Raw genomic sequence first — 26,175 nt, 5'->3', positions numbered from 1 at the left:
CCTGAGTATGTCATCAGGGTTATAAAGACCTGAGCAAATAGAGGATGTTTGAAAGATGTGGAAATTCACTGGGCAGAAAGGGTCTAACAGAAAGATTCTGTTGGCTTCATGTTGGGAAATGTAAGACCCATCATTTTTGGAGCTACTAAGAAGTCAGGATATCTTGGCCTCTGCTGCTTTGATTTTGATTTTTAATGGTTGATAGGGCACAATAGATATACACAACAGGTATTATGTTATAAATCAACCAAAGCAAAGTCAATAACAAAGTTACTCCTTGCATGTAAATGTAGCTTCTTCTATACTTTGAGGTTCATGTTTGACTGCTAGTTAAAGGTTGGTACAGTTTTCTTATCTCATATTAAGACAGTCTTCAGTAAGAGTGGTTGAACGATGTTTGACAAAGCTGTTTTTCATTTGCCACATTGGCACTATAACACTTAAATGTGTGCCTGCTGGCAATTGACTCATGCAGGGTGTTTACTGTACATACTGGCATCCCTTTCCCTATCAATATACATCTTATTAATATATATTATTGACACCATCATTATCAAGTTAGACTATTAGTAAGCTTTGATATTACATCACAGGTTTATCAAATGTCTTTGAATAGCACAACCAACTGGCTAGTCAGCATCACTTTATGTCATTAAAACATCTGATGCAACCATGTGAGAATAAAGCATCCACTTCACAAGTGATGCTCGAAACTTCTCAAAGACCCCAGGGATCAGAGTCCTGTGATCTTTCAGCACTATTTGAATACACACACGCATACACACACACATTGTCAAAAAGAGATAACACTTTGGCCGCTCGCTCACAAGTATGTTGTGCTTTCGGTCTGTGTTTTCCAGATCGGTCAGTGAGCTGGGACCACAGTTAACTGCATCAGTTAACTGGAAAATGCTGGACATTATAGTAGCTGTGACATTCTTCAGAACTAGACATTTCTTGGCAAACACTAAAGTTCTGTATTCTAGGTAGACCACATTTACAAAACCTCTTCAATTATTATCAAAAGTGATGGTGACAATTTTTTTTCTTCCAATTGTTATGAGAGGCTACTGAGTCACAGCACACATTAAATACAATTATGTGGAACCAAGATGCTGAGATGCGTTCCATCTCTCGACTCGGTCGGAGAGGGATCACTCTCAGGCGATAGACACACATAAAGATAAGATAACAGAAAGCGCGGTTACTCCTTATCCTGACACTTCGACTGGCAGCAGACACAGTGACAATTACAAAACAGATGTAGAGCAAATGATGAGAAGTATGCAAGCGCTGAGAAGCTCCAAATGCCTGCCCTTTGACAATAGCATGAACAGAAATAAAGAGAAAACAGAAAAGTGGTAGCTGGTTAACACTGCATGATTTAGAGCCCATGAACTACAACTGAGGCTGGCTTTTACATTGTCCAGTGGGTCATGTTCCAACCTAAAAAGTACCAGTTTTCCCAAATGGTGGCATGTGAAGGGGCATCCAATGGAGGAGGGGCAGCATGAGGGGGGAGTACTGGCATTATATATGAGAAATCTGAAGAAATGAAAAACAAGGAGTCATCATATGCAAGGTGAAATCCAGTAGAGGACAGGGAGTAATTACACAGTTTATGGAGCAAAGGATGTGGAGGGTACAGGGCTGCCACTGCGTCTCGCATAGCCGAGGGATCAGGGAAGGATCGCGATTCATTTGGCTTTGATTTCCGTGTAGTTGCTGCCGTCATCCCCCCTCCCTGAGGCCCCCTCCCTGGACCTGGCCCCGATAAACTCCAAAGCAGCGTAATTCAGCTCTTGCCTCTCCAGTTCTGCCAAAGAGCCCACATGTTGATAATCCCCGTCTTCTCCCTGCAGTCAGAAAGACCAATCAGCAGAAAGAATCACTGGCAAGGTGCTGGCAGCACCTCAGATCACAGAAGAGCGTGACAGACACCATAAAGAAAAGATGTTAGCGGTTACTGGTCGACATACTGACAAGGACACTGAGATGTTTCCTGTTAGTTTGGCAGTGTTTGTTAGCAATGAGGCAGCCATGCAGAAGGCAGTTTCGGAAACAAACGGCAGTGTACAGAACATAGAAGCTGAAATGCGAGGAGATGCATCTATCACTGAGGCTTGTGTTTTTAATGGGGATTTGTTTAGGAACCTTACCGTAGTCTCCTCTAGAATGGAGTTAAACTTTGAGCCCAACAGCTCTGTCTTAAGCTGTGCAAGAGTTAGGGGAGAGAAAAACAGACAGAAAAATGCAGAGAAGCGATGAAAGCAAGAGAAAACAGTGTTTTTCGAAAGGTCATGGTTGGAGGTACTTGACTGGTAGTGGGAGATATTCCTTCTAGGAACAAAACGTCTAAATTGTTACCTCATTTTCAGAGGTTAAATTGGGTCTCATAATTTAATACTTGATTAATTACACAACACTGTAACCTCAAACAATCTGAGAGTGGCTATCCAACCCATCCTCCATCATAATCATAATCATTGACATCAGCATGTCTCACCACTTTCTTCCTCAGATTTTGTTTGTCCTTCTTGACTGCGCTGTAGTACAAAGCTGGGTTCTCCAGGACCACGTCCTGCCTAGGGTTGCCATTCTCTCTGGGGGACGGAGTCACATAATCAGACTCGGTCTCGACTGCCACTAATGCAGGGCGACACGCCAAGCCTGGGCATCCATTTTAAAACAAAGCTTATAAGGTTATGCTGGAGGCCAACTGTGGCTGTGAGTGACGTGGTTATTTCATGGGTTTAGTTGCTGAGCTCACACCCACTTCAGGGGTGAGAAAGCTTGCAATTTTGGGGGTCCAAATATGCCTTGGGGCTAAAATAAAGCACCTTGGTTAAGAGGGCTACCTGGGTTTTATTTAGCATAGCAGGTAAAGGATACAGAAGCAGTGTCAGAGCAGGGAATTGTGCCTGCAAAATATAAAGTTAGTCCAGCTTGCTAACCCACTCCATAAGGCAGCCAATGTGGATCTCCAAGGATTTCAACGGGGACGTGTCGTGGCAAACTGAAATTGCTCAGGAGAAATGATTCTGACGTCTACATCAATCCCACATTCACTCATATAAAATGTGCATCAATGTGCTTTAGAATGGATGACTAGGCTTAAGTGTTTCCTTGGATTTCAGAAAATGCTTTGTGAGGAAAATGACTTCTGCTTCGCATTGGCCTCTCCATTAGTTGTCCATTCATACTCACTTCTTGTTGTTGTGGCCAACGTATCTCACTGCTGCAATGATGAAGGCTATGACCGCCACTCCTCCGATGGTGCCAACTATAACTGCCATCATGTACTTTTCTGAAGAAAAAAAAAAGGAAGAATGGTGCAATTCAAATGAGGAAGTTTGACTTAATTTTAGATCAGTTGCATCAACACAGAGATAAACTGAACACCAACACAAGTAAAAGATGAACATGGGGAAAAGGAAGAAGAAAAAAACCTGTACATTTTTGAATGCTCACGTGGCTTGCGTCGCTTGCTTGCGTCACTTGCGTCGACTATGAATCGGCTCTTACAGTTAAATCACCATCTGAACCCCCGTAATGTATCTTACCAACTTAATAATATTATGGTTGCAACAATTTATCCAAAGAAGCTGTTTGTATAGCCAATGGGGAAGATAATACATGTAATGATATGAAAAGGAATAGGATGATCTGAAAATAAAAAAAACTATATCTAACTATATCTTTCTAGAAATAAAATAATTTAAAGGATAAGGCTGATATTAATATATATTTTTATTTTTGATAACAAATCTAATGAAAGATCAAAGCTATGTCAGTCCATCTCATAATACTTTCACAAGTATATATATAGTATATTATCAGCCTTTTTCTTCTAAAATGTAAAAATGTACATGGACAGAAGAAGCAGAGGGAGGAAATTCTGAAATTATTTTTTATCAAACATCACAACAAGAATCAAAAGTAACATGAGTCAGTGTTAGTGTGCAATTAGTTGGTACTCACTCTCCTGCTGTAGCTCCAGAAGTACACTCTCTCTTCCATACGTGTTGTAGATGCTGCAGTGGACGTTAACAGCTGGTCCACCGTTGTTGACACGCTCGCCTTTTTCCCGCAGCTTGATCATACCGGTGGAGGTGTGTCCATCTGTGTGTGTGTAGAAGTTGTACCGGCCGTCTGTTTCGTTGATGGTGATGTTCTGGTCAGGCAGGTAGAACTCGATGGTGGGTTCAGGGTTTCCTGTGGCCATGCAGACACACTGGACACCTTCCCTCACCACTGTGCACTTGGACTCCTCCAGAAGGACCGGGGCATCTATTGAAGGAGACAGCACAGTGAAGAGCTAGAATTTCACTACTGGATGATGTGAAACAAGCTTTTTCACACAGTAACACATATTTTGTGTTAATGTATATTGAATAGTTGCTATCAAATAAATAAAATAGAACGTTTTTCAAGAGATTATTAAGTGCTGACAGATGATCCAGGTATTACTATATCCTTTGACCTGCAGGTCAGCATTATTCTTTGCCCTACTTTTTGACAGCACTGATGATTCAGAGCAGTGAAGCACTCACACTCAACAGTGATGTTTAAGGAGCTGCTGGCCCGTCCATGCTCGTTCTCAGCCAGGCATCGGTACTGTCCATCTCCCTGTGGTGTGATCTCCACAATCTCCAGCACTGACAGCTCATCTGCAGTTATGGTGCCAACCAGCTCTCCATCCTTCAGCCAGGTGAGGGTCGGGGCCGGGCTGCCCTGTGTGCTGCAGTGCAGGGACAGTGAGGTTCCCTCTTGTACTGTCATAGAGTCGTTTACAAGGGGCTCACGGGGAGGGTCTGCAACAACAAAAAAACAGTTAGTTTCTTGTTCGAGATTTGGAAAATATGTCTTTTTTGTTCAGGTGGTAAAAAGATAAGAGGAACAACTTATCAGAATGAGGTTTTCTGCATCAATATAAATGATATGGTATATATAGTGTTTTGATGAATGCAATTACTTTTCACAGATATTGTGCCCTCAAAAAGGGACCTCTTTGCTTCATTCACCTCATCCAGCCTACTCACATTTTTAACTGTTCAAGAGGAAAGTAAAACCCCTCAAAAACCATACCACAAGCTAATTATCAGCAGTTTTGTTTTTTCAATATGTAGTGTGCTCACACTTCAAAAGTGGCAAAATAAAGTACACACAGATATTAGTATGCATAGTAAATCCATTGATTTTTGAATATGCTGATTGTTACTGTCCTTTCACAGGTTCAGAAACTGGAAGAGCTATACAGCTGAAACACAAAAAAATGGACTATGGTGAGGCAACTTCAGAGGAAAATGAAAAGTGTTCATTTTTGGAAAACCATTTTTCACTCGATGTTTGTACAAACCAAAAAAAGTACATTGATGTATTATACTATTAGAGTGTTGGCTCTTGCCCCACAATATTGTTCAATACACTTCTTTATTGTTCTGCCATCGCATCCAAAGCTCTGTCAAGAGTAGGTACATATTGATTTATTGGTGAAGCAACAAAAGTAAGAGAAGGGGACTCTGCTCCAGGAGTGATTTGAGAAGTTTCTATGCATGTTTTAAGGCTTTTTGTTTGTGTGGTTGTGTGTGATTCTGAGTCACTGTTGAAATAAATTGTAGCTGTTGTGCATCCAAACTAAAAGCAGCTGCCATAATCTGCCAAGAAGAAAGCTATATACATTTCAGAGCCACATTGTAAGCTTAAAGGGAGTATTTGATACTCAAAAGATTTTCATTGGACTATATCTTTATTGTTAGTGATGACAGATGATAAACTAATTGTACAATCTAAACTCATTTTAAGTCATTATATAAATACCCAAATACAAATCCAGTGTAACTTGCTATGTTCTAATTCCACATAATGTTATGCTAATGCATATAGTATATATTAGAGCTGCAATGATTAGTCAATTAAACAATTTTATGGACCAAATAACTAAGCAATTAATTGAAAAAATAAAATCAACAGAATCAAAGAACAGAGAATAATTGTTGGTTGTAGCACTAGTATGTATTATATACTGATATACTGTTTTTGCAATTAGTATACAATAAATCATCATATTTTTTACTATATTATAATAACAAATAATGATATAATAGACAATACATTAACTGATAGATGTCCAGATACATTTCCAATTAAAGTCCACAAAGAGAGAGTGGAATGTTTTTAAATATGTTTTAAATATTTACTTCATTTTATTTATTTCTTCTCTTTCAGGAGCTGTCTGTCCTCTCAAGTGCCACCATTCCCTTGTGCATTGTGGGGGAATGTATAAGTGAACAGCACATTCACAAATCAAGCATTTTAGTATGCATACTGACTCTTTCCCAGTGTAAACACAGTACACATTCAGAGACTTACACTTGACAGCCAGGTAGAGTGAAGTGTTCATGATGCCATAGCCGTTGTCCCCAACACAGGTGTAGATCCCCTCTTGTGCAGGCGTCACATCATCCAGAGAGAGGGAGACGTTGGACGCCGTGTCCCACAGCAGCTCCTGGTCTCCAAACATCCAGGAGATCTTGGAAGGAGGGTTACTGTCCACCTCACAGTGCAGCATCACAGAGCTACCCTCCATCACCTCAGAGGAGACATTCACCCACACTGAGCGTGGAGCATCTGGGGGGAAAAGTAAGATGGAGAATTCAGTGTGAGAACTTAATAACTGTCTCATTACTGCGCATTGGATTTAAATTAAATAATGAGTGTGGGCATACTAGTGGCTTGGTTTTATGGAGGTCAGTGTCAGTCTCTATATCAGTAATTGCCATTCATCCACTTTGGTCCAGGCTGACATATCTCAATAAACATTGGTTGAATTGCAATGAAACTTTATACAGATGCTAATTGTCAACAAAGATTAAGCCTACTAGCGTACATAGATGATCCCTTGATTTTTCCTCAAGTAATAGTAATAGACATTCATGTTCCCCTCAGGATGAACTGTAACAACTTTGGCTTATCTGTAGCATGGTCTGTAACATGGTAACATTATACCTACATCATTAATATGCCTATACATAAGCAAAATTGCCAATGTGATTATGTTAGCATGCTGACGATACCATTTATCTCAGAGCACCACTGTGTATGAGTGCTGCCTAGCAGAGCTGAGAGCATCGCTGTCTTGCATAAATCCAGAAATTACTCGTTAACCACTACGGCATGGTGTCTGCTCCATCCATGTTTTGTAGAGCGTTAGGGAATACTGTTCTGAAAAGCTCATTCTGCTCTGCATGTCCTGTCACCTGAAAGCTAACTTGAGTGTTCCACATTCACTCAAAATTAATTTGTGTAAAGCCACAGTACCAGTCAAAAGTTTGGACACACCTTCATGTTCTTTTGAATGAGGAAGTGTGTCCATACTTATGACTAAACTGTACATGTAATGCACTTTTTGTAACTCAAACATTGGCTCTGCACAAAACTCAATCACCAAAGAGGAAGTATTTAAGTTTGCTTTTTATGAATGTATTTTTCTTTTGCAATTTTTGGGACTACCCTATGGCATGACAGAAACAACATCATCCAATACAACACTGTCCCTCTGGAGCTACCCAGAGAGGCAGGAAGCTTCGCAGACTACTCATTCAGTGTCTGTTTTTACTTACACTTGATGTCTAGAGAAATTAGCCTCTCGTAGACCAATGTGGTGTTGGGGTAGTACACCCTGCAGCCCAGGAGCTGCCCATTGTGCATTGGTCTGGGTGTAAAGGTCAGGGTGCTGGAGAGTACCGCTGTGTTGCTCTCCTCCAGGTAGTCAGAGCTGAACTCGGGGTCAGGTAGGTAGTCGGTGTACATCCACTGGATTTCTGGAGTCATGTCAGGACAGTTGTCAGGAGCGTAACATGTCAACTCCAGACTCTCATCACTGACAATCTCCTCTGGGACGTCGATGTTAGGTTGTTCTAAGGAAAGAAAGAGAAAAAACATTACTGGAACAAAGATAAACAACAGTCAATATAATATATAAAAAACAGAAATAACAAAGCAACTAAAACTATAAAGGAACCTAATTGAATTATCTTCTAAGATCTGTGACTTACCCAGAACTTTGAGCTCAGAAAAGTCTGGGAATGTGTACATGTTTGCTCCACCGAGGTCAGCACGAAAGTAGTATCTCCCTGAGTGCTCTGTGCCAATGTTGTTGATGAGCAGAGTGCAGTTCCTCTGGTGCAGGTCACCCAGCAGCTTGGTACGGCCGTTGTAGCTCTCATGCACAACGTCTGTGCGTGATTTGAAGACTACGGGAGGGAAAAGTTGAGGGTAGGGCTGGCCGAAGTACCAGATACCATGAATGCCACGGTACGGCCTGATACCAGACGGATACATGAAGGTGCACGGGATGACAACACAGGAGTTGGTCATGGCCGAGATGTCCCGAGGTACCCAAACATTCCACTGACAATTGGCATCTGAGAGAAGATTAGAGACGTTAAATGATATATGATTACAACCGTCTCCTCCAGAGGTATAAGATCAATGCATGAATGTGATAAGTGTAAGGCACAATGGAAGAATATCTCCATCATGTCTGCCATCAAACAAGGAAGAGCTGCAGGACTGTATTACCATTGATGATCAACAGAAGTGGTAAGAGCAGCTCCAAACACCACATGGTTTCTGTTCAAGGCTGAACCATACACCCCTGAAACAGATAACATCCTGTCAGTTATATCACATGCATCATCAAGATAGAAAAAAATCTTGTTTACAGCATTGGTGGAAGTACATGACTCACCATCTACTTCTTAGAATCACACAAATACTCAAATGCTGTCAAATGGTTTTGATATTTAAGAGTGTAGTTTCTATGTTTGGAGTATAGCATGATGGCACCCAATAAATGACAAATGTACAATGTACAAAACAACTAAAACCTTTTTTCTTCTCCCCAGCAGAATATTGAAAACCAAAAAGAAATGGGAAAAGGTCTTTTAGATTAAAAGGGGATTTAAAATCCCAAGGGTCCAGTTTAATATTCCACAGAGGAACATCTAGTCCTTCAACTGTGTAACATGAGATTTCCACATAGCAACAGTTTCCTTTTCAATGTAAAACTTCTCTTGCGTTTGCCAATAAGCAATTCCAAGTTCATTTTTTCACGACTTATCACAGAACTCCATGTAACAGCATTCATGTCAGCACAATCATTTATGTAATTCTCCAAAGGAAGCAACACTGATGTTGCAGCCAAAAGTCAAAAACATATTTGTCTACTATCTAATAAAATAATGCTTGAATCGGTTTGTCTGAGGCATTAACACCACCAGCACTGTTTTCTGTCCATTACTAAACCTGCAGAAAAAAATGTTCATGGTGGCAAAACTGGCCTCATTTTCAATATTTTTTTTGAAAACTGTTCACCAAAACTGTTTTTTTTTCTCCAAAGCATTAAAAAAAATATTCACAGTTTCATCTGCATGTTGTAACTGTGTAACTGAATACACATGCATCTTCACTATAAAGTCACTGTGGGTTTACCTTAAAATGCTGATGAGTAGAAACAGACAGAAGCTCTGCAGGAAGGCTTGTCAGCAGCTCCACTAGAGGGTGCTCACTCACACCCAGACAGCTCGACAGCCTTCTTCTCTGTTAAAAAAAAACAGCATCATCAGGCAATGACATCATGGACAGACCCCTCACTCACATGGAGCTTTAGTAAGTCACACAAACACACTAACTCAGCGTCAGTCAGCACCTGTTTTCTCCCCCCCCAGTAGAGTCACTCATTATGGTCTCCATACGTAAGCCCATCTAATGAATGCCACTCACTGTTGGCTGAGCTCTGACACCACGCCAAACCCCAGTCACCACACATCATGTCATCAGCTTTGTGTAGATTACTGATACTATCTGTGCTGGACTAGAAACAAATCAGGAGGTAACGAGGGGATTCAGCAATGACAGAATGTAAACAAATGGAGGAAAAAAAATCCTGACAGCATTAAAATTGTACTGGAAATCTTTGTTTCTTGTACTTCTTGGTTGTTTTTGTTGTTTTTCTCTTCTTTTCTCTGTCTTTGCTGATAAGCTGGAATATCACATAAATAAAGCATCATTTCACATTCTTATATTATCTGTTATCTTTTCTTGCAATTGCTATTAAACAGTAACCATAAATGTAACCAATTGCTAGAAAACAGTATGTCTAATTTCATGTTGAAGTGACTAATATATGATCTTTCTCTCCATCTCACAGGCACATGTCCTACTGAAAGTGTAAAGGCGGTTGAGTGTTAATGTGCCACCGCTGTGATGAAGGTAAGTTTGACTTTTTCTTGACTTGTTTTGTTTTAAAATCAGTTGGGTCTTTGAATCACAGAGATCCTTTTTACAATAAACTAAAAAAAAAACTCAACCTGTACATGTAAACTAATAAAAGTACTGTATTTCCCTTTAATTGCATGAAAGTGGATCATCACAAAATCCTTTCAAATGAAGAACTTTTAGAGTTAACAGTTAATCAATTTAATCAGTTTTTTTTACATACAAATGCATTATCCTGTTAAAGTGTGACAGTAACAGTAGTATTACACTGTTGTTGGAATCAATTTAGTCATTGCATATTTTGCATGCTTTGCATAATAAACTCTTATGGTGGTGAAACCATCTGTACTTCAAACCTCTGAATAAGTGTGCGTATGACTGATTAATCATTTGTTTACACATATGAACAATACCATGATGATGCTCCTGTTTTAACTGGAAATAAAAACTAGGACTAGGATTTTGATTTCACATGAAGCATTTGTGGTTTTTCATTTCCACATGCTGGTTTTTGCTGTGACGTGGATTACACACCTGACTAACAACAAAGCAAATTTGCATCACTGTATGGTCTGATGCAAGAAGTAAAATGCAACACCAGAAAATACTGTAACTCATTCATTTTTGTTCTTTTTTTATCCATTTTTTTGAGTGTTTCGTTTATACTCACATATATAACATACAAACTGGCTTTTTCTTAACCAATTTCAACTCCTTAAAGACATTTTTGTGACCGTTAACTAGTTAATGAAATTTATACTATTATCATGATGGCTGTTAGTTGGCAATGGATGTAAAATGAATACATGAAGAAGTAGAAGCAGAAAATCTAGCCTCATGCTGCAGCAGCCGGTGTGTGCAGATGGCAGGCCTAAGAGTGGATGGTGCTTTTGAGCTTTATGATTAACACATCCCAACATCCCCCGGAGAATTTGTGACCAATATTAGCCTTGTTGAAAGAGAGAAGTGAAAAATTCAGAGGCTTCAACTTTGCTAGAGGCCATGGATTTGTCATGCTGCTCATCACGGAACATGTGGAGGAAGTTTACTCGGCCCCATAGCAGTCCTCTACTTTCCCTTTTCTTCTTTGACATCTCAGATTGAAATGGGTCACATTTCAAGACGTCTTGGCCCATAATGCCACACTGTTGACCGTGACAGTCCTAACTTTTCTCCAATGTTGCGTCAAGCTCCACCATCTGCACTGTAACAAAAGGCCAAGAGCTGGGCGAGTGTGTCCAGGCAGGGAGGCTGTGCATCAGCTACGGCAGGAGAGAATAGAGCCGAGCATCCAGGCAGGGCCACTGACACCACCACCAACCTCAACAACAACGGCCTCATTGATGGGGGCAGACAAACGGCTGGCACAGAGCACAGAGCATACGTGTGCACACTTACATACACGCACACACACACACAAGCGCAACACGCACACAAACCACTTGCCTCATACCAGCCTCAGCACCAAGCTCCTGCTCGCTCTCAGGCCCGTCTTCCCGCTGTTGTTGTTCTCCCTGAGCTGGTCACTTCGCTCTGAATCCTAGATGTCAGATTCTATGGGAGAGGACAGAAATGGGAGATAAAGAGAGATGTGAGAGGGAGACAAGTGGAAGGGGAAGAGAGGGAGTCTGTGCAAGCTCTGGTTTACATGTGTCGTGGGCAGATTTGAATATGCGTTCAGGCATTTTTGGAGCCGTTCTGTGGCCCACTCAGCATTCCTTTCCTCTGTCCAAGCATCTCACTGAGCTGGCCCATGTGCCCTGATGCCTTGAACTCTGGGCCCAGATCATACCTACCTCTAAGGTCAAAGCAAAATGCTGACGTTAGTTGAACTGTTTGAGGCTATTCCTGTCCAACATACAAGAGTAATAGCTGCGTGGTACAAGAATGATGACTAAATACCACTGCGAGTTTGCATTACAGCAACATGTGGAGAGTAGGAGGAACACAGAACTTGTGATATGATTATAGTTTACATAAATTTCAGATTTATGTGACGCTTATACATATTTTGAAATTTAAAAAGGTTAATGTGTTTAAATCCCGACCTAAAAGAGTCTAAATCACACAATTAAGAGTGAAGAAAGTGTTTGTGTCTGATGTTATTTCTGGTTAAATTTGATTTTCAGAGATGAAAAAGGCTTCAGGGCATGATCATTAATCTTTACTGCCATATGCAGATCAAATATTTTCTCTGCTGAGGAATGTTTGTAGGCGGGGAGCACAAGCATGGATCAACTCAGAGGTCCACTTAGTTTACATATAAATACAACAAAGGCAGTGTGTCTCTCATATGAAGAACTTTTTTCCACCCTCATTGTTACATGTAGGATGAGTCACTGTGTCCAAAAGCTGTTAGGCCACGGGCCAAGTGATGGCTTCGAGTGAGCTGTGGATAACCTCAAGGGAATCCCTCCATAAACGCATTCAAGTCTGGTGAGGCGCTGAAGAGGAGAATGCTGCATTGACGTCTTGGAGACACGTACAAACGAATACGCAGCATGCCATAACCCCCCTACACACATGTCAGCATAGGGCATGCCAACACACTCCTCAGTGTGGGGTGTGCAGCTATGTGACCTTCCTCTTCAGCCCCTCTGTGCTGTTTGTAAGCTCAGTCTGCTCCATTGTCCTGGTTGGACTGCACTCATTGTACAGAATGTGTACATTAAATGTGGGAGAGCAGACTGACTAGTTAAGAAAAAATATGTTAATTTCTGTGGGTTTTTATCACAAAGAAAGAAAAAAGGGAGTTTTTAAGAGAGAAAACAGAAAAATTTAGGAAAGAAGACTAAAAAGAATGTTGAAAAAAGATAATAAACCAGCAGCTCAGTCTAAAAGTGAAGATATGTAATCTGAAAGTACATCAGTGCATTTTTATCTTTGTCCTATCTCATAGCTGCCTTGTGCAGAACCTCATCTTCCAACATCTAAGGTAATCTAACTTCAACATAATCACTTATTCCACATCACTCATCAGGGATACAGATGCTATCTGAGCAATCAGTTCTGCTAAATTGGGCCATGACACCTTTTATGAGTCATATTACATTATTGAAATTGCTCACACAAACAGTCAACTGAGCCAAGAAGAAAATTTTCATTGTGAATATCATCTGCGGCCCGTGTACAAGAGCTTCACCGGGCTCTTGGAGGGGTAAAAAGAATGAAGACCTTGTATGCAGAACACTGCCCATTGTGCGAGGGAGAAACTGGAGGAATTTTTCCGGAACAGGCCCGCTCACAGCTTGCGCTTTGCTGTTTTCTTGTGACGCGCGTTTGGTCCACCACAAGCTAAGTCCCCCACTAAAATACTCAGAGGAGCAGATGGTCTTAAAACATGACTGCTCCCCCTCCTACACATGCCACGCTGAGCTGCGATGAGCCCAGTGCGCCACACAAGCACACACACACACACACATATATTCACACAGATACAAACATAAACACTGAGTTATGCCAATATACAGTCATACAGTCTGTCCAAGGTACTGCAGAGAGTTCTGGCAATAATAAAAGATTCAGACTGGACTTTGAGGTGATGTAAATAAAATAAAACCATAGCTGTTTGCCTCTTACAGGAGATACTTTGAAGTGTATGTAAGGTGCGTCTATTTTTATTTGTCTTACTAATACTCTGTAAAGAAGATCCTCATAATTATTTGTCCTCTTATTGTATAAAGTAGTAGATGCTCACATTATAAGCATCTACTTGTTGTATTTTAGTATTTTAGGGTACTTTCCTTATTTATATGCATGTATTCGTTAGCTTCTGCGAAGTCCTTCCAGGAAATGTAGGGGTTTTGGTTTCTTGGAAATGTTTTGCACTCGAGATGGTGTGAAACCACAAAAGATTAGTTCTGGACATTAAGAGTGTTTTTCTTTGTATTTGCATGCTACTCATACCTGCCTGCACCTGTTTGTACTGCAGCATGCAGCATTTAGCTGACAATCTGTATTTTTCCACTTTGGTTAATAAAGATTAGCATGCATTTTTTCCATTACCAGCAAAGTGTAAGACCTTCAAAGATCATATTTTTAGAATATGTTTTTACTAAGAGCACATACAATTGGCGTAGCAATAGAGTAAGCCTCATTTGGCATATCAACATAACAACAGACCAGGAGCACCGATTCCTTATTTCCATCTTTTCTACCTGGCAAACCCAACGACTCTGACAATTCCCAGCCTAGTGGGCAGATGGTGAGCCACAGGCCTCCTCTCTCATTAGAGCGCTCTCCCTTCCGCTCTGAACAAAAGGGGGTGACAAACAGAGCCATCACCTGTTCAGCTACACAGATGAATAAAGTGTGGCTCTATACCAGGGCTCCCTTAATACCTCCCCTTGAGTCATTGTCCCAAATTGAGACAGTGAGAATACATTCAAACTGCACTAGTGACTGCACTGAAAAAAAATCTACATTTGGCCTGATGGCAGGCATCGTCACTCTTGAAAGGATGATGCAAGTTGAGATTTATCTAGTGTTACATTTCACAAATTGACTCAAGAGCAGAACTTTTTTTTTTAAAAGAAGAAAAAAAAGTCCTGAATCTTGAAAGACAATTTGGATGGAGAAATTTGTTACACACTTCTCATCAATCCTTACAAAATACATTCATTGAGCTAAAGGGGAAGCTCAAATGTGAAACCACTGATGTGATTTAGCGTAACCTGAGGTGATGCTTCGGTTTTTATGCTGTGATCTTGTTCAAAATTCACCTGCTGGTCTGAAAATAAGGATCTAAAATGAACTGTTTCACCACCACTTTAATGTTTAGGGGGAAATGCAAAATTCTGTTTAAAAAATATCTGCGGAAAAAAACAACAGAAAATGTAAGTTACCACCTTCTAGTTTCAGATGCTGGGAAACACTTTGATATCTGACAGGGTCATTAAATAAAGCATATCTTTCACTCGACTGAATAATGCAGACCATTGTTAAATTACTTGTAAAACTGTTTTGGTTGGCTGTGTAATCTGAGGCTCTTCTACCTGGCATCAAATGCCTGTTTGGATGTGGTAATACGCTCTGGCAATTACAGGCTAATGGGACAGGCAGCGAAATCTGTCCAGTAATAATTGGCTAGGCTTTTAGCAGCCCCCGCTAACACTGACACACACACACACAAACACACATACACACACACACAGAAAAAACACACTCAATCACTCATGTGTACACGCTCACACATCATCTCACACCCGCTCACTCATGCGCACATTCATTAAGGCACACACACACACACACACACATACGCACACTTATTCATTACCTAACTCTGTCTAACTTGTGAGTCATCCAACTCTCAATCTTTTCACTCGCTCACCAGCTCATCTATGAACACTCACGCAAAACAAGCACGCACTAACGCCGGCTGTAGGTGTTTGACCTTAAAGGACAAAAATAACAAGATTAACAAGAAATCCAGATAGAGAGAGAGAAAGGTAGAGAGGTAGATGTAGAAAATTAGTCATCCCATCAGCATAATCTGGCCCTTAAGGATATGAATAAATACAAAAGCATCATACACACCCCACTGTTGCTGCTCAGTTGCATGGGGAATGAGCAGAAAATGATTAGAAGTTATTAGACATCATTATTGGTTTCTGATTAGATTGGCTCCATATTTGTCTTCCATTATCTGAAGAAATTAAAATCCTATTGCTTCCTTCTTTCTTAATACTGCAATCCAAGAGCTCCCGAGGGCATAGAAAATAATTATTCCGAAGAAACTGCTGCTCCTCACCTGTGTAGGTAACAGTGGCCAGCCTCCAAGTGTTCAGCAGCTCCTGTATGGGCAGTGCCAGCAGCCTTCCTTCTGACACTCACATGCAAAGTGTCACGCCAGCCTGTCGCCAAGAAGACCTCTCGCCACTCTCTGTACCAAGCCCCAACGGTGGGGAATAAACTGCCCTCCCCACCGCCACCATCATCACCATCACCATCACCAACACCCCTCCCATATGAAAATCAGTCCTTCAGTGTAGCAGCATTGTTCTGAGGCTTCGCCCCGAGGCTCAGCCATTCATAAATACACACGGGGCCACAAAGGGCCACACTGTTCCCCCTCGCCCCAACAAATATGGGTGAGGCTTTGAGCTCGGAGGCCTTTCTATCCAACACGGCTGGTTGTTTTACGCTGGATGGAACTGAGCATATTTTATCATTTTGGATTGATGGAGTGCACATCCAGTTTTTTGTTGTTGTTTGTTTGTTTTGTTTTAGAGGTCAGTGTAACAGAAGGCAGGAAGTGAGTTTGGGAGGGGGTGATGGAATGAAGGAAAGTAATATGGGATAAATACCTCTCTCTGTCTTCTAGTCAAATCTGTTACTGTTTTGAGACTAACAACCCCAAGCTACACTCCAGAGGCTGTAGAAACAGTGGTATTGCACGTTTTAGCTCACTGACTTCAGAGCATGTCGCAGTCATTCCAGTACCATACCTTCCAGGCAGCCACTTTCATGTCACTAACAATGAAAAACACCTTGCATAACCTTCATATGTTTTAGAAACCCTTTTATTACAATCAAATTCACATTATTGCTTCAGGGAAATGCAGTTAAAAGTGTAAACTGGACTACATCTCATAGAAACAATGTACATTTGACTAGAAAGAAGAAAACATGGCTGGATTGTAATCTAAACTTGTTTCATAAGTCTTCAAATTGATTTCCACACCAGGTAGGTAAATAAACAAAAACAAGTGGAAGACTGTAAGGAAGTAAAAGCATCTTAAATACTTTGCTATGGATGAATGGTGGCAGTAATGCACAGAAAGGTAAACATAGTTTGGAATAAATGGGTTTAACTCTAATATCACTAACGTCTACTAATGCAGTTCTTTACACACAGTCACATGTCGGCTTCAGCACCGAGTGGCAGATACGGTCAATGTCACAATGCCACGCAGCAATACTGAGATTTTCATACAGGTTTCAAGATGCCAGATAGAAGACTCGCCTACAAGAAGAGCAGCACCTGCTCTTCATGACGTATGGGACAGATGGCAGAAATGGGAAAGGTTCCCATTGGTTGTCACATCAACTGATGACAGTTGTATGATGACAGTTGGTTTGATTAAAATGACTGTTATATAAATAAATATCTGTTAAGTTTAATATTTGTTAGATTTTCTTGTGCTTTTTTATTATTAATAGCCAATTCGGACATAATGGAGTTTTCAAGTCGTAATTATAACTTAGCTACTGACAGGAGCAGCATTTACAAGGTGGAAACTCATAGTAACATGACATTAGTGCCAATGTAACCATAATGATGATGTCATTATTGATTACCTGTTCTGTTATTAGCCAACAAAAGTTGTTTGGTCATAAAATGCAGTCAAGAGTGGGTCTTATTTTAGAATAAAACACTGTCATTGTCTCTGTTATGAGTCATTCAAAAGTTACTGTAAGCACATTTATACATACATACATACATACATACATACATACATACATACATACATACATACATACATACATACATACATACATACATACATACATACATACATACATACATACATACATACAGACATACATACATACATGGATGTAAGTATATTTACATTAATGATGTGTTTTACCTTTGCATTAATATTATCGGGCTACTTTAAGACATCTTACAGTAAAGCTGGAGCCAGCAAACAAGACTTGTGTATAGTATGAGGAACATCTTCAGCCTCTGTGACTGAAGACACTACAGACTCCTCCTTGATGTCCTTTGAATGAACCACACAGTGAACTGAGGTCACTCTGAAGCTGCTTTTGCTGCATTGATTTTTTTCAATTGCTATCATGGTACCACTTTGGATTGTGATCAAACGTCAGCTCTAGTCATCATCAACTCAGATCACATATTCAACAAGCCACAGACAATCTAAAGGTAATCAAATTCACTTGCAGAGATTTGTTGGCTAATTGTGAGTTATTTTACTACTATACTGAGGTTCGCACTGAGCCTGTTTTAAAAGGTACAAATTAGACACATTGTTGTTTGGTAATCTTTGGGCCATTGTACGTGAAATTGGGAAATACGCCTGTAAACTTATAATAGCTTTCCAACTGATACCAGCCTGCCAAATCATCCTTATAATAAACTTTATTAAACCTAAATGTTGCATTAAGCATGTTCACACAGTTGCATCGTGCTGTGACCGTGTCATGAAACCCCAAGACTTGCTAACAACCCCCCCCCCCTCCTCCTCCTCCTGACACAGTAGCCATTGTCTCCCGAGGCCCTCTGGGAGAGAACAGTACAGCTCGAGCCTGACACCGCACAACACTGGGAAGTCGATGTGCACAGATAATTGTCTTTTAATCACAACAATCCCCTTTTCTCTGCTCTTGCTCATCTGTCTCTGTCTCTTGTTCAACCTTTTTCTCTCGGTTGCAACTCTTGTGGACTTTAGCAAAGTTCGAACAGCCACCTCGAATTTGAGAGCTTTTGTGATGGAAGCCTTTCTGGTCCCTTGACTTGACGCCACAAGCAGATTAAAGTTTTCACTGTAAAATATTACAATATTTACTGAATGGATTGGTCTAAATTTCTGACATTGACATTAATCACTCTCAGACGATGAAGCTTACTGACTTTGGTAATCCCCTGATTTTTCCTCTCTTGCCACGAGGTTTAAATTTGTAGTTTCAAAAGTGAAATGTCTCTGTAACTATTGGATGGATTGCCATGAAATTTGGTTCAGATATTCATGTTTTCCACAGAGTGAATTGGAAGAAATCAGCTCAAAATATTAATTTGTCCAAAACTGGTTCATGACCAAACACCTGCAAACCTAATAAAATTCCCATTAGCCTCAGCTGTATTTTTTGTGTTATGCTAATCAGCAAATATTAGCTAATATTACATACACATTATACCCACTCAGCATCACCATGTCTGCAGTGTCATTGTGAGCATGTTTGTGTGCTGACTAGCATTTAGCTCAAAGCTGTGCCTAAGTAAAATCTCACAGAGCCACTAACTTGGCTTCAGACGTTAGTTTTTAACCAAAGCCACAATCTTTTCCTAACTTCAACCAAACAGTTTTACCTGCCCAAACTTAGCACCAAATCAGGAATAGCTCATATGGGTCATAGACTGAGTCCCTGTTTTGTGTTAAGATTTGAATTTGTTGCATACTCTTAAGAAAGTTTGATTTTGTCGCCATCGAGTGAAAACCATGTTGTGAAGAACCAATTGGCTATTTCTATGTTTTCAGACAATCTAAAGGTAAAAATGTTCCTCTATTGACCAAGAAACACATACTTACTTATTCACTTTTAATAACATCCTTCAAAATCTTAACAGGATTAGGCCCTATGTCAAAAATTGTCAAGCAGCATAAAAACAAGGCTTTTCCTAGTTAATGAGTTGGAGATAGATGTTTTTTTCATGGGTAGGTTATAATTTGCTCTTACATATATATCTATATTCAAATGTGTTTTCAAACATAAAGTAATTAAAATAAACGTAGAAAATATATATGTAGCCTACACTTACCTAACCCTAACCCTAACCCTAACCCTAACCCACTTTCTGGAACATTGGGTGAAACAGTGTTAATGTCAAAATTTCTAATTCCAAATCATGTCTTTATACTTTTGTAATAGTTCGGTGCTGTACTGAGAGTGACACACGCTAGCATCCACATAACACATACACACACGCACACACACACACATTTTTACAGCAATATGGCGTAGATATGGCGGGTGGTGTGTGGAGAGAGGGGGTGAGGGTGGGTGAGGGAGTTACTGGAGTTGTGCTGGACAGAGACGGGTGATGGAACAATACACCGAGAATGGATCCATTGTCCCTCTGTCCACTTGACTGGACAGAAGCAGTGGATGGCTCCCATTTGTATATAGATAAACGGTTAATGTTAGTAGTTTCAAGGTAGAAAGTGTTTACTTATTAAACTCAACATAACAACATAAAAACAAATCTTTGAGTCTTGAGAAGGAAATGTTCTTTTGCAAACTTTGTCAAGACATCCAGAAATAGTTTAAATCCAATTACTAGCAGCAGACATCAGAGTTATTTTGTTCAAAAGACGATGTGGCTGCCACCTGAGTTTTATTCTTATTTGGCTGAAAAAAGGAGAAAATACAGATTCATTTCAAAGTCAAACCCAAGTTTAATTTCAAAGTCAAAACTCAAACATTTAACTTCTAACATTTTCAAAGTCCCACTGAGATGAACTTTTAAGTGGGACATAGAAATCCAACAAAGCATTAAACTTGTTATTCCTTTCCCGTTGGAATAAAAATGGTCTCATATTTTTTACTACATTTAATGAATTTCAAATTTGGCTCAAGTGCATCTTCAGTGAATTGAGAAAACAGTTTGGGGCTGTATCTCCAAAGAATTGGGTTAAAATTTGTATCTATACCTCAATGAGAGAATACTGACCCAATTTAGGACTTTGTATTCACAGCTCTGACATGCTGCTGTCCTTGTTTTACATGGGATTTTATTCCCAAAGGTGTTACTAATCTCAAATTTGTCCTACTTGTCTAAAATTCCCATATTGCACACCAACTGTTATTGTGTAGTTTGGATTAGTATATTTGATATTCAGGTCATTTCTGTGTGATTGCAGGCCTCATTATAGTAATACACAATACAATTTTGTCATATTTTCTCTATCTTTTGCTGTTGTAGATAGCCATTTTGTAAAACACGTAAGATTATCTCAATGTATTGTTATTTGTTCTTTGTTATACAATAATGTTAGTTCACTAGCATCTGTCTTATGATTGAATATTAGTGATTAGATTGATTAGACACCACAGACAGCTAAAATGATGAGATCAGTACTTGCACAAAATGATTGGGAAATAATCTGCCCTGGCAAGAATGATATGAAACCCCATGTTAGTCTCTTTTTTTTCAACCCTAAAAACGTGAGTGTCTGCCCCTGAGTCATGTGATGCAGTTAATTGGTCGAATGATTAAGTTTCACCATCACCACTGCAGGGGGTTCGCTACATGTCGCCACTTCCTGTATCTGTTAAAACCCCCCTATGTTTTATACAAGGTCCAGCCATATACATGGTTTTGACTTTCTTTTTGGGTCAAAATTATTCATATATTGAGTCACTAGCTTCCAGTCTTTCAATACATAGTCAGGTGAATACATGAAAGGTTATCAAACAGAACAAATTATGATTCTCAGCTGTGACGTACGAGACTAATAAAACTTATTTGTCAGGAGAGGAGACCTGTAAACTCCACATCTACAGTATTATACATTTCTGTGAGACATCCGCCTCTTTAGTGTTGCCAATGATGATCACAATATTTCACTCACTGCCATTCTGTTGCAAAAAAATCCTTTCAAAGCGAGGAATTTAAAACCAGAAGAGAACAGGTAGAAACTGTTACGAGTGGAGCAAAAACCAGCGGCAGGTTCAAGATTCGCTCAATAACAAGGTAACGGACAGTCATTTTAAATCAGAGAGCAGCAGAGCTCTTACCTGATCAGCTGATTTGAAGCCAGTGTGGATGGAGCTCAGAGGCGAACCAGTGAGGAGGCAGTCAGTCCTCTTCTCTCCTTCAGCGTTTGCCTTCTCCACTGCTCTCCCTCCTCTCTCTCTCTCTCTCTCTCTCTCTCTCTCTCTCTCTCTGTCAGCAGATTGGATCTTTGGCACTCAGAACGTGTGATGAGAGACACATGTACCCTTTGAAACATCTTTCAAGCATCAGATTAACACATTATTTTATTTAATAAAAGGATAATTCTGTTGGGTTTTTTATTTAATAACTTGAGTCTTATCTTTAATCGTTTGGGCGATCACTTCTATCAGATATGATAACACTCTACTTACTAATGTCACTGCTGAGATCTGGGAACCATTGTGACATCAGTAAGAAAACTGTGTGGGTTCATGACTATTGCAAAGACAGCAGGTCAAATGGTGCCATGAAAATTGGTCTGCAAACTGTGAGCAATGTGAATATGATTTTACCATTTGCCTTTGTTTTCTCTTCCAAAAGAGATGCCCAGTATATAGTCTAATTGGATAAATAACACTGTTAGCTTGTTTTACTACACCAGTTAAGGAATCTCAAATTACATTTATGCATTACCACCACGCTGGGTGTGATAATCCTGATGTGGGTGTGTGTTATGAATGTTCTGCTAATAGTGTGCAGCTTTAACTAATTCATTCTTTTTTAGAAGATCTGTGGAGGAAGACACAGGCCATGTCGGCGAAATAAACTTCAAAAAAGCCGGGAGAATACAGTTCTGTATCAGAGCCAAAAAAATACTAAAAATACTATGACTAACTAGTCATAAGTATCCACATTTTAGAAGATTAAAACGTGTTAATATACATAATAGTAAAACATTACAGGGAGTATTGCAAATGCAGTCACTGTAAAGTCGCTCAACTCTACCAGATATTTTCTACATATTACATATGACTACATATTATATGATTGATAGAACTAGACTGGTAAATTGGCCTGTATGTCAGTCAACATTAACACATCACAGATATTTTGGCAGCAGCGTATAAATAACAAGAAGTACAGGAGTTCATGTAGAAACACTGGTTCCATTACAGAGTTTTTTAGCAAAACAAACTGATGTGTTTGTGTTTCAACTATAAAAAGTGCCCGAAATACATACGACAAGGAATCCCAATCTAAAAGATCTGTTAAAGATCTGCGGAGGTTTTAAAAAAAACAAAAACATGTGTAAGACTTCACTTTATTATCATTCACTGTGATTTATCTAAATAAGCAAAACCATCATTTTACTGTCTTTTTTTAAACTTTTATTTATTCAGGTGAAATTCACTGAGAGCAATGCTCTCTTTTACAGGAACGCCCTGATCACATTCACAGTTACACACATTCACACCTGGAAGCTGCCCAATACAACCAGTCTGATCTGCCAACCACTGAGCAGCTCCACTGGAGCACGTGGGGTTAAGGGCCTTGCTAAAGGGCACCTCAGTGGTGGCAATGAGGAAGGGACAAGTGCTGCTTCTTCACTTTTCTCCACCCAGATTCCCCACCCAGTCTTTCGTAGCTATTTGTTTATTTATAGTGTACACAATTTTCCTATATACATTATCATTACAGGGCTTGAAATAATGAAGAGAATTTGATTCCATTTTTTTTTGTTATTGAATTTATTTGTGAAATGTTCATTTATTTATGTAACCAGGAAGTGTCCAGTCCAAAAAAAAGTCAGCAAGCCAACAGGTCGTGGATTTAAGTTCAAATTGAACTTGACATTTTTTTAATTTTTGGTAAAAATGAGAGACGACCACTATTAATCCATATTGAGCAGCTGAACAGCAGGCTTGATATGGTCATGCTGTATATCAGTTACGTCATGGTCAAGTCAAGGAAGTTGATAAGGAGTGATGACTAGTATGGCTCTTTTCAACACATTAAGATCAGTTTACAAGAAAAAAAACCCCAGATGGTGATGTCAGTAAGGCTTGTGTGAGCACTCTTGTAATAAAAACTGCATTAATAAGAAAGTGACAGAAGCAAGCTATCCTTTAACCCTCCTGTTGTCCTCGAGTCAAGGAAGGAAGGGAGGAAGAAGGAAGGAAGGGAAGAAGGAAGGAAAGGAGGAAGAAGGAAGGAACGGAGGAAGAAGAAAGGAAAGGAGGGAGGGAGGAAGGATGGAAGGGAGGAAAAAGGAAGGAAAGGAGGAAGGATGGAAGGGAGGGAGAAGGAAGGAAAGGAGGGAAGAAGGAATGAAGTAAGTACAGAGGAAAGAAGGAAGAAAGGAAGGTAGGAGGGAGGGAGGAAACAAGGAAGGAGGGAGGGACGGAGGGAGAAAGGAAAAGAGGAAGGGAGGGAGGAAGGAAAGAAGGAAGGGAGGAAGGAAGGAAGGAAGGAAGGAAGGAAGGAAGGAAGGAAGGAAGGAAGGAAGGAAAGAAGGAGGAAGGGAGGGAGGAAAGAGAGAGGAAGGAACGAAAGAGAGAAGGAGGGAGGAAGGAAAGGAAAGACAGACAGAAGGAAGGAAGGGAGAAAAGAAGGAACAGTGAAAACAGATGGGGTCAATTTGACCCGGGAAGACGACACAAAGGTTAAGATTTTACGTTACATTTATGCTGTGAAAGTGTTGAAAAAGTTAGGCTCAATATAAACTATGCCTGTTTCAGATAGGGGGAAAAAAATAATATTTATTTTCACTATTGAGATAATCTATTTGATGTGATGTTATATTTTGTGCTGGACAGCAATATTACCTGTATAATACAGCTAATGATAATTCTTTATCAAACTTCTTCCACTTATAGTCTGACTCCAAACCTGCTTTCATCAGTTTAGTGTTGAACTCAAGCAGTATGTCACCCTAAAGGAGATGTGATAAACAAAAAAGCCAAAAAGAATTTGTAATTTTTTTTTACTCTAAAAGGAATTATATTGAATGGACCTTGGTTTCCTCTTTTAATAGTTTTTTGTATGACAATTGTTGTCATACCTCTTTGTTGTTTCTTTGGGGGGAAAAAACTACATATGTTACATGTTTTGATTTTGTTGGTTTGAGCAGTTAGGACATACATTTAGCACTAACGCAATCACAGAAAGTCTGCTATTAACTAAAATGAAGAAATCAGACGACAAAAAGCAGAAGCAGCGCACCCCTTCCTGTCTTGTGTGGGAATTTATGACGTCCTCAAAACATCCCTGAAACACAACCTTTCAAAAGCTTGTGAGGGATTGCTTTTACTGACAATTACACATATATGGCAACACATGTGTCCACTACTGACGGTAAGATTAGCACGTAGCTATTCTTTTTATTCACAAACCTCATAGTGTTGATTGACAGGAGACGTCAGGACATCTGCAGCAGACATCACTAGGAGCTCTGGAAAGAACACATTGATGTTTTAGCTATAATTACATTATGACTGTTGACAAACATGAGTTATTTGTATTTGTATTTCTACCTGTCAGTGTTGCACAAGTGATTTATGATGAAATCTTTTGTGGAGACCAGACATTGACACAGGATAGGGTCACTTTAAAGGACACCTGTTATTCCATCTTGTATTTCTGTAATTTTACACCAATAGTAGTAATAAGTATATCCTTTATCATTTATTTTGTATCACATCTATCATTCTTATATAACTGTACAATCTGAATAATCAAATTAAAGATAAACCATGACATGAAACAATAGGTTTTCGTTTATGCTGAGGCCGTGTCAGAGAGGTACCGACTAAACCTTTGAAGCTGTGGCTACCACTTATTATTTTCAATATTGAAAGCTCTACAGATTTTTTTCTCAATTAGTCAGTGAAATGTTAAAAATAGTGAAAAAAAACTGCATTCAAAATCTCTCAGACCCCGTGCTGATGTCTTCAATTTGCGGTCCTTAACCCTTAAGGTATTCAAATTTATCATATATATGACAGCAAATCGTCTAAAAAGCTGCAGATTTTTAATAATGTCTTTATACCAACACATTGATTACCTGACTAATTGCTGCTGTTCTAACTTGTGGTGTTTTATATATAATTGGGCCATTAACAGGCATAGTGTCAGCTCAACACCCCTTCTGTTTCCCAAACTTAGTATTTATTGTTGCTCTCTTCTGTTGGATTATGTCTATTTGTATCAGACAGTGTTTTTGTATCCTTCCAGTAAGATAAACTCCTAATAATTTGCATTCAGATGTTCCTCTGTGTCTAATTGATTAGTACAGAAAGTTTTTAGTCTTAAACATTAGACATCTAAAATCCATCAACACTGAACAACAGTTTGGATTATCAACATCCAGACAAACACAGTGGTCTTAATAGTATGAAGTCCGTTATAACACGACTGGTATTGTATTACTAAATTGTGAACCAACATGATGGTGTCATCTAGTGGTGAAACTGCAGAGCAAATAAATGGTC

The 26,175-nt window shown here is 39.6% G+C and overlaps 1 protein-coding gene across 1 annotated transcript; it reads right to left on the bottom strand.

Annotated features, from left to right (window-relative positions):
- Positions 1 to 1,697: 1,697 nt before the first annotated feature.
- Positions 1,698 to 9,588, bottom strand: mag (myelin associated glycoprotein). The gene is made up of 11 exons (XM_062421721.1): positions 9,496 to 9,588; positions 8,584 to 8,659; positions 8,058 to 8,426; positions 7,623 to 7,919; positions 6,373 to 6,630; positions 4,554 to 4,814; positions 3,982 to 4,290; positions 3,208 to 3,307; positions 2,507 to 2,603; positions 2,160 to 2,213; positions 1,698 to 1,856 (listed from the first exon to the last, which is right to left on the bottom strand). The coding sequence occupies exons 2-11, from the start codon at positions 8,627 to 8,629 to the stop codon at positions 1,698 to 1,700; spliced, it is 1,950 nt and encodes a 649-aa protein (XP_062277705.1). The 5' UTR covers positions 8,630 to 8,659; positions 9,496 to 9,588.
- Positions 9,589 to 26,175: the final 16,587 nt, after the last annotated feature.

Source organism: Scomber scombrus, chromosome 7 (genome assembly GCF_963691925.1).
Source record: "Scomber scombrus chromosome 7, fScoSco1.1, whole genome shotgun sequence".
Classification (NCBI taxonomy): domain Eukaryota; kingdom Metazoa; phylum Chordata; class Actinopteri; order Scombriformes; family Scombridae; genus Scomber; species Scomber scombrus.
The sequence above is the reverse complement of the archived record's forward strand: the minus strand, read 5'-3'. Positions and strand labels throughout refer to the sequence as shown.